The 9,342-nt window shown below is 46.8% G+C and overlaps 1 protein-coding gene across 2 annotated transcripts; it reads right to left on the bottom strand.

Moving 5' to 3' along the window:
- Positions 1 to 3,192: 3,192 nt before the first annotated feature.
- Positions 3,193 to 8,459, bottom strand: LOC136320690 (calcitonin gene-related peptide 2-like). Of its 2 annotated transcripts, XM_066253851.1 has the most exons (5): positions 8,369 to 8,451; positions 7,273 to 7,367; positions 6,849 to 7,028; positions 4,685 to 4,866; positions 3,193 to 4,070 (listed from the first exon to the last, which is right to left on the bottom strand). In XM_066253851.1, the coding sequence occupies exons 2-4, from the start codon at positions 7,356 to 7,358 to the stop codon at positions 4,707 to 4,709; spliced, it is 426 nt and encodes a 141-aa protein (XP_066109948.1). In that variant the 5' UTR covers positions 7,359 to 7,367; positions 8,369 to 8,451; the 3' UTR covers positions 3,193 to 4,070; positions 4,685 to 4,706. The 2 variants fall into 2 exon arrangements, with proteins under 2 accessions (XP_066109948.1, XP_066109947.1); XM_066253850.1 differs by lacking the exons at positions 3,193 to 4,070; positions 4,685 to 4,866 and adding an exon at positions 5,544 to 5,962 and having other exon boundaries at positions 8,369 to 8,459.
- Between the last annotated feature and the right edge of the window lie 883 nt (positions 8,460 to 9,342).

Here is a 9,342-nt window from a genome sequence, read left to right as displayed (position 1 = left end):
ACTAAGGAGACTAACAACTAAGGAGACTAAGGAGCTGCAACAAAGAATTGATGTCTCTCATCTCTCTTCCTGTCTGTCTGTCCCTACTGTCTGTCCCTATCTGTCTCTTTCTCTATCTGCCTCTGTCACACACAAAAAAAGAAAAGAAACCATAAAAAGGAACCAGTCAAAAATGAAGGATACATTAACTGAAATGGAGAATAATTTATAGGAAATCAACGGTAGAGTAAATGGTGCTGAGAGTCAAATCACTAATTTGGAATATAAGGAAGCAAGAATACCTATCAGAACAGCCAAAATGAAAAATAAATAAATAAAGATAGTGTACGCAGCCTTTGGGACAACTTCAAGCATACCAACATTTGCATCATGGGGGTGCCGGAAGGAAAAGAAAGAGAGTAAGAAATTGAAAACCTATTTGAAAAAATGACAGAAAACTTCCTTAACCTGGTGAAGTAAATAGGCATACAAGTCCAGGAAGTGCAGAGAGTCCCAAACAAGATGAATTCAAAGAGACTCACACCAAGAAACATCATAATTACAATGCAAAAGGTTAAAGACAAAGGAGAATCTTAAAAGCAGCAAGAGAAAAGCAGTTAGTTACCTATAAGGGAACTCCCATAAGACTGTCAGCTTAGCCTGACCGGGCAGTGGCGCAGTGGATAGAGTGTTGGACTTGGATGCAAAGGACTCAGGTTTGAAACTTCAAGGTTGCTGGCTTGAATGCGGGCTCGCCAGCTTGAGCATGGGATCGTAGACATGACCCCATGGTCACTGGCTTGCGCCCAAAGGTCACTGGCTTGAAGCCCAAGGTTGCTGGCTTGAGAAAAGGCCACTCGCTCCATTGCAGCCCCCTGGTCAAGGCACAAATGAGAAAGCAATCAGTGAACAACTAAGGAGACTAAGGAGCCACAACAAAGAATTGATGCTTCTCATATCTCTTCCTTCTTGTCTGTCTGTACCTCTCTCTATCCCTCTCTTTGTCTCTGTCACACAAAAAAATTAATAATATAAAAATTTTAAAAAACTGTCAGCCGACTTCTCAACAATAACTTTACAGGCCAGAGGGATTGGCAAGAAATACTCAAAGTGACAAAGAGCGAGAACCTCCAACCAAAATTACTCCACCCAGCAAAGATCATTTAGACTCAAAGGACATATAAATAAAGAGCTTCCCAGCAAGAATAAGATAAAGAAGTTCATTACCACCAAACCAGTATTACATAAAATGTTCAAGAGTGTTCTTTAAGAAGAAGGAAAAAAGATCAACAATATGAACAATAAAATGACAATATATGCTTATCTATCAATGATTGAATCTAAAAATCAAAATAAATGAACAAGCAAAACAGAAACAGACTCATCGATACAGAGAACATTTTGACAAATGGGAGGGGGTTAGAGGAATGGTGAAGAAGTTGATGGGATTAAGAAATATAAATTGGTTGTTACAGAATAGTCATGGAGATATAAAGTACTGCATGGGAACTACAGTCAATAATATTCTAATAACTATGTATGGTGTCAGGGTGATCACTTTAGTACATTATATAATGTCTAATCCCTGGGGTGAGCACCAGAAACAAATAGAATATTGTATATCAACTGTAATATAAAAATAAAAAATGATTAAGATAAAAAAAAGAAAAAAAGAAACTTTTTCTTAGGAAGCACAAAGATTGACTTTATTCGACAAAAATTTCTAAATCAGCTATTTTATATATATTCAAATAACTAAAGGAAGTAATATCTAAAGAACTGAAGAAAAGTATGAGAATGCTGTCCCACCATATGTAGAATATTAGTAAGATAGAAAGCCAGTCTTTCTTATGCCCAAAAAGTCCTCCACATTCAGTCCTCCCCATTACTTCTTTGAGCTCATCCCCCACTTTTTTTCCCTTCACTCACTAGCGATCTGACTTACAAGAAAAACAGAAGATGAAGGAACATGTTATAAACCTCACCATAGGGATCTAGTCATCAAAATTCAGAATTAAGTAATTCTATTGGACAGATAACCTGGATTCTTCAACAAATAAATTATAGGAGGGGGACAAAGAGATGTAAGGGGACCCTCTAGATTAGAAAAGCCTTAAAACACATCAACTAGCAGCAAAGTGAAGACCTCATGTGAGCTCTGATTTTATACATGTATGTATGCATGTATGTATGTATGTATAAATATATGTATATATATATGTATGTATTTTGTATAATTGAGGAATGCGAACCATATAAGGCAGGGGTCCCCAAACTTTTTACACAGGGGGCCAGTTCACTGTCCCTCAGACCGTTGGAGGGCCGGACTATAAAAAAAACTATGAACAAATCCCTATGCATACTGCACATATCTTATTTTAAAGTAAAAAAAACAAAACGGTAACAAATGCAATATTTAAAATAAAGAACAAGTAAATTTAAATCAACACACTGACCAGTATTTCAACGGGAACTATGGACCTGCTTTTGGCTAATGAGATGGTCAATGTGCTCCTCTCACTGATCCCCAATGAAAGAGGTGCCCCTTCCGGAAGTGCGGCGAGGGCCGGATAAATGGCCTCAGGGGGCCGCATGCGGCCCGTGGGCCGTAGTTTGGGGACCCCTGATATAAGGTGTGAGATATTAAACAACTAAGAAATTACCGTTAATTTGTTTTAGTTGTTAAATGGGATTGTGGTTATATTTAAAGAGCACTTCCCATTTAGAGATACGTGGGAAACAGTTATGGAGGTATTGATGTAATAATACACGGGATGGGGGAGATAGATGGCACATAGACGTAATAACATTGACCATAAATTGATTATTGAAGCCAAGTAAGTGTCTTAGTCCATTCGGACTACTATAACAAAATACCACAGACTGGATAGCTTATAAACAACAAATATTTATTTTTCACAGTTCTGGGGGCTGGGAAGTCCAAGATCAAGGCACCAGTGGATTTAGTGTCTAGTGGGGGCCACTTCTCATTCACAGCAGTCTTCTCACTGTGACCTCACACAGCAGTGGAGGGAGCCAGGACTTCTCCCTGGACTCATTTTTAAGGGCACTAATCCCACTGGTGAGGGGACGACCCTTATGACCTAATCACCACACCTCCTAATACCATCACTTTAGTGTTACATTTCAACATACAAATTTTGGTGAGGGGTTGTGGGAAGGGGACAGAAAAATTCACCCTGTAGCACAAAGTAAGGGGTACAAGGGATCCATTTTATTAAATAAATATTAGGTTGTTCCCATTTGTCTTCAAAATCTGATGGTCTACCACATATGAAGCAGTTAGATCAAAGAACGGCTCACAGGTCTCTGGAAAACATCAGGAGCCATTGTTGAGAAGCCTACCGTGCAGTGGTTTCAACAGTAACTTCTGCAAACCAACACCTGAGTCTGTGGGGTCCGGAACTTCTCTTTTCAGTGCCTCTGTTTCCGCAGGATGCGAAGTGGAAATAATAATGGTATCTACTCCATAAAGTTGTCATGAACATTAAATGAATTAAATTATTTCATTACTATGCACCAGACATTGTTTGGTCTATAGTAAGCATTCAAAGAATTTCAACTATTATTATTATTACATAGGAAAGCAAGTTAAAATAAACCACCAGGGTCTTGAAACACATATATCCAAAATATGTTTTTAATCCTGATGAAGTTCACAAATGGCACAATGTCGACATTTCCTTAAACGAATTATACAGTCAGGTTTTCAGACAACAAGGCATAGCATCACCCCAGAGGTCACAGAAGGCAGGGATTCCGTGTCCCCCTATGGTGTGGCAAAGCTGTCACGGTCAACAGGAGAGCTCTCAAAAAAAACCTATTTGCTACCAGATAAGCTGATGAGAGATGCCATCACGTTTACTGCACATAGAACTGAATATAAAAAGGGTGCACAACAAATTAGAGAATTAGCTTATTTTGCATTCAATTTCATTCCTTTTGAGAGACAAGGGTGCTTTTGTTTTGGTATCTATTAGGATGCAAACATATATATCTTCCATGGGCCTTCTCACCAAGTTGTTGTCAACAGAAATGAATAGAAGTGGTGAGTTCAGCTTCATGGTAACCTGAGATGAAAAAAAAATTAAAAGAAGGGGAAGGAGAAGGAGGAGAAAGAGGAGAAGAAAAATGAGAACTAGGAGAATAAGAAGATCAAGAAGGGAATAAACACAATCATCACTAAAAAGAACATGAATTTACAGAAGTGCTTCTTTAACTTAAACAGCACTTACAAATTATGGATATGAGATGTAAGCAGGTTTTTAAAACAAATGATAATTTAAAAAACTCCACAGTCGCTATGAACAAGAGCAGTAGTATTATGATTGCAGCCCTCTGAACTGAACTTGCGAACACTGGCCAAGGGTGAGGGCTTTTTGAATCTGGGTTCATTAATGAGGAGTAGCGCTGGCTAAGGTTCACAGGGCCCTCCCCCCCTTTCAGAATTCAGCAAGTACTTTCTTGTTCGCTTCTCTTCTCAGAAAGATGAACTTGCATCTCTGCAGCCTGCTCTAGTGCTCTGATTCAAGCCAACATGTAGAAGGAACTCTACCTCAGGAGGAAGAACGCAATTGGAGAGATGGATATGAAGAACCTACCAGGTCCAGTGGGTTTCAAAATATGGATGTTACCCTCCATATCCCTTCCCCTCCCACCCAACAGTACAAGAGCAGTCAGTCACCTTCCTGGGGTCGTTTAGCGGCTCAGGCCTGAAGGTCCCTACGGCGACGGCCGAAGGCATCAGAGCCCACGTTGGTGGGCACGAAGTTGCTTTTTACCACGCCCCCAGATCTGCTCAGCAAGCCTGCCAGCCGATGGGTCACACAGGTGGCAGTGTTGCAGGCTCTTTTTTGGGCAGTGACACTGATTTAAAGGATAGAGAAAGAAGAGAAAGCCTGTTAGTGAGAGGCTGGAGTCAGGAGCCAATCCCATGGGACCTTCCCAAAGAGAACTGTAGCTCTTCAACATACCACTTAAGAATAAGTGTTTCTCCTAAATGCAATTACCAAAGCTATTAGAGGAAATAGCCTGGCAGCCTTTGCTAGAAGCCCTTCATGAAAAACCCCTGTTCCTAACCCTGAAACATGTGCTGAAGCCCTGCATTTATTGTTCCATACATAGGATCCCTTTGGGACCTGGAGGAAGTGCTCAGCGAAGGCCCAGCCCTACCCCAGGACACGCAAGAAGCACACAGAAGCCAAACCCCAGCCATGAGCACCAACAAAACCACTTTCCATGGGAAAATAAAAATTCCCTGGAGTCTTACCTGGAAGAGGCTCAGAGAACAGGGCTCGCAGGCTCCTCTACCAGAAATGCTTACCTTCTCCTCTGCACACCTGTTCTTGATGCTGGAGCTGGCTCCCAGGGATCACTCACCAAGCCCTATATCCAGCTATCCTGCAGCTGAAGTTACTTTTAAACATAGGCCCTGGGTACTCTCAAGCCTTGAACAGGAACCATAGTAATGACCACCACAGGGTAAATTCTTTTAGAAAATAGATTTATTCATCAAGGATGACACATGAGGAATAACGCAGGAATTGGAGGGCTCTGCCATGATATCCTCTAGGACCTCAAGAGGCTTCTCTCATCCTCTTATCTCTAACTTGGTCTGAGCCCCACTCTCGAGTCTTCTAGCCTGAGGTCCCTAACATTCTCTGTCATAGCAAAGCCAGCAACACCAGCTTGAAGAGCGAAATCTGCATGCACTGAGTTCATCAGTGAAAGCAAGAAAGGGAATCAGGAAGGAGTGGAAGGATTTCACTTGGAATTCTGGGGCACCCCAACATTGGGGTAGTGGTCCTTCTCCAAGATGCTGGCTAGATCCCTTATCTGGCCAGGTGTTTCAGCCCCGAAGCCGATGCCAGAGAACGTATGAAAGTTGTTCAGGTACTTCAAGTATGTGCCCAGCACACAGGTACTCAGATTACCGCACCGCTTAGCTCTGGAGCTGTCCAGGCTGCAGGGAGAAGACATGGCAGACAATACCATGCAGCAGGGCGGTCCCAGCGGGCAGTTATGTAGAAGGTTAGACCAGGGAGGGGTCACTTCAAGCAGGGGTGGGAGGGCCAGGCAAGAGGGCAGCTCACACTTCCTCCATAGGAGAACTCAGACATTTGCACAGTCAGGGCAGTGTGGTCCAGGGCTGTGGTGGAGAAGGAATAACCAGTCCTGGCTCTTCCTCATGCTGCTCAGGCCTTCATGCTCTGCAGAGAGGTTCTCAGGGCAGATGCAGGGGCAATTCATGCCTTTGCCTTGCTGTGCCAGGGTCAGAGCAGGGGCAGGTGTGTGCTCCAAGTTCAGGGCGCACAGAGTCAGGGGAGCACAACAACAGACACATCTCCACAGAACCTACGCATGTAAAGGCCCCAGACCCACCTCAGACACTGCTCTACCTGACCCCACCCTCTGTAAGGCCTTTGGCTTCACTTTGCAAATTTGTAATGAAGGGTCCTTGCAGTTGTAAGAAAACAACATACACAGGTTAAATTTCTAAACCATCTTGATATATACTGGGTCCTTCTGCAGGCTTCCAATTTACCAGTCTTAATTCATCCAGTGCTGGGAAGTCTCAGTAGGGCAAGGCCAATTCCCAGAGAAAATGATCCCACACCTCCTCATTTCATTTTCTCACAGCTTTCAGGAATGGATCTTTTAAATGTGTCTAACCACACTCCCTCCAGGTGCCCCTGGACCTCTGTCCTCCATGGAGCATGAGAATGGCTGGGCCACACACCTGGTGAAATACAGCCTGCTGGGCTCCTGGCCACATGCTGCTTTTCCTACATGTCTACATGTCTGGGATATGTCCTCCTGGATGTGCTACAGTGGGTGAGGAGCCTTACCTGGAGTCCTCTGCCTCCTGCTCCTGCTCCTGCTCTTCCTGCTCCACCAGCTCATTGGCCTTCCTCTGTACATAGGCCTGCACTAGTGCAGCCAGTAGGAGGCGCCCTTCCTTCTCACTGAGTACAACGGGATCCGGGAGGTTCTCCAAAGCAGATCTGGGGAGGCTCTCCAAGGCAGACCTGGGGAGGGGAAGCAAACCCAGTTCAGGCTCTGAGTTTCTGTCTGGCCCTTCCCCAGGATAAGCCGTCAGGATTCCTGCTCGCTTGCCCTGAAAATGTGCCCTTCTCTCCCCCATGCCTAGCCTACGGGGCTTGAGGCCAGTGTCCACCTGAGGGTGTTGATTCACTGGGAACCTCCACTGTTGTGACTTCAGAGGCACAGAACTGTCTGATCCCAGTGGCTAGTTGCTTCAGGCTGTCTCACCTGAGTGGCGCTGCATGGAGGCTGCCTGCCTGGCACAGGACCAATACGCTGAAAGCCAAGAAGGGGGAGGACTTCCCCAGGCCCATGATGCCTCTCTGTAAAGGGAGAATAATGTTATTGCTATACCAAGAGCAAGCATGGCCTGGAGCCTCCAGACCTAGGTTCCAGTCCTGCCTCTGCCACAACTGCCTTGTGTCTTCAGCCAGGTTACCCTCACCCCTTCATGCCTGGGTTCTGTTCAATTGCCAGATGAGCTGCTGTGAATCTCAAAAGATGCACTTTAGTGAATGGCTTGGTAGAGCAGAAACAAGTGTTCTGGGGTAAGGATGGGAGAATTCTGGTTCTGTTTTATGAGAAGCCAGAGACAACCACAAACGTGCGCGTGCACACAAACCCACACCTTCTGTCCTGTGCAGAAACCAGGAGCGGACCCACCCTGCTAGCGAAAATCTCCTGCCTTCTGCACCTTCCCCTCAGCTGAACTTCCCACAAACTCCGGGAAGAGGAAAGTGGGAAAAGTAAATAGGAAAAGAGTGCTGTGGGTTTGGATTTGGGGAAAAGTTTTAAAGTGCCAAGTACTGGTCTCTCAGGGCTGCACAGGGACCCAGTTTAGCAGCAGGTCCTGGGCGCCAGCACCCCGAGTTGAGCCCACTGTTCTGGTTCGCGCCAATGCCCCCGGGCACTCTCTGGCTGGAGGTTCCTCAGAGGAAGGTTCGGGCTTCCAAGTCCTGAGAACCAAATGTGGTCCCGGAGGACACAGACCCAGACCGCGCAAGGCAACTCCCAGACCAAACTCCAGCAGGATGCTGGCACGCAGACGGCCACCGACGCAGGGGCCACAGACCCGCCTCTCTGGGCTCGCGGGGATTCCGATCCTGGGGTGCTTGGGGTTCCACTGGTGCTAGTTAGGAGAAAATGCACTGACGTCTCCAGCCGCCCCACCTTCTCCCGACAGGAACAGAGAGCTAGGAGCACCTGGCTGTACTTGGGCCGAGAAGCAAAGGAAAGGCAAGCAGGCAGGCAGGCAGGCAGATGGAGCAAACTGGACAAACTAATCCAGCAGCAAGTTACTAGAATGCAGTGGGAAGTTCCTCACCTGGAGACTTGAGTTGCAGGAGAGTCCAAGCGGCCGGTCCACACGAATGGACACAACTCCCGCTGTGGGTGTCTTCCCTGCGGAGCTCTTGGCTCTTATTCCAGTGATAGTGGGAGGGGGGTCCCCAGGAGCCGGCGCGGCCAATCCAAAGTGGCCAGGACCGACCCAGCCCCGATTGCGTCATTGCTCCGGCTCCCCGCACCGGCCCGTTAGGGAGCGGAGCCATCCGCTCAGACTGTCTTTGGCAGTGAGGTCATTGCTTGGAGAGCTTGAGGGCTGGGAGAGGGTGGAGAGCCTTCGACGTCCAGAAAGTAGGGACAAATCAGGGAGTTTGGCGTCACCAAAAGTGAGAGACCAGAGCTTCTCACTTTCTTGGTGCCTGAACTCTGGCCTCTGCCTCGCAACGCCCTCCTGCCCCGCCAGTACGGCCCCCAGCCGGGCCGCCTGGACCCCCAGGGGGGCTGAACAATAGTCCTGGGCAATTCAGCTGAAACAGCCCACGGCGAAGGAGGGGTATGATGGGAGAGAGAGGCCTTGAAAGATAGATCTTTTTGGACCACCTGGGGTGATCCTATGACATCCCCACCCCCTGCGCCCTGAGTCCCGAAAAGAAGTTTTATTTCCAGTCTGACAGCCAGGCTTCCTTCTTTCCACTTCTCTGGGACGGAGAGAAGTGGATGAGAGGACTGGGGAAGGGACTAAACTGGCACTGCCCTGCAGAAGCTAAGTATCCCTTTCTAGCGACCTAATCCTGGAATGGGAGTTCAGCATCCTGCTAACCCAGGACCCTCCACTGCAGCGCCAGTTAGTATGCACAGCTGCCCTGCCCCTCTGGCTTGTTTGCCGAGCTGCTGCGGGGGACAGCCTATGTCCGGGTCTACTTGGCTCGCCCCACAGCCACTTTTCCTGAAGCGCTTGATTGCAAAGCGGGCAGACGTCCAGCGCCGACCCACCAAGGAGAGGGAGCGCTCCTA

The sequence above is a fragment of the Saccopteryx bilineata genome, chromosome 1, assembly GCF_036850765.1.
Source record: "Saccopteryx bilineata isolate mSacBil1 chromosome 1, mSacBil1_pri_phased_curated, whole genome shotgun sequence".
In the NCBI taxonomy this organism is placed as follows: domain Eukaryota; kingdom Metazoa; phylum Chordata; class Mammalia; order Chiroptera; family Emballonuridae; genus Saccopteryx; species Saccopteryx bilineata.
The sequence above is the reverse complement of the archived record's forward strand: the minus strand, read 5'-3'. Positions and strand labels throughout refer to the sequence as shown.

Excerpts from the sequence above, each read along its gene's own strand:
- LOC136320690 (XM_066253850.1), bottom strand. The coding sequence starts at position 7,358 with ATGGGCCTGGGGAAGTCCTCCCCCTTCTTGGCTTTCAGCGTATTGGTC. Across the intron at positions 7,029-7,272 it reads CTCCATGCAGCGCCACTCAG|GTCTGCCTTGGAGAGCCTCC; the intron begins GTGAGACAGCCT and ends TCCCCTCCCCAG. Across the intron at positions 5,963-6,848 it reads CAGGAGGCAGAGGACTCCAG|CCTGGACAGCTCCAGAGCTA; the intron begins GTAAGGCTCCTC and ends TTCTCCCTGCAG.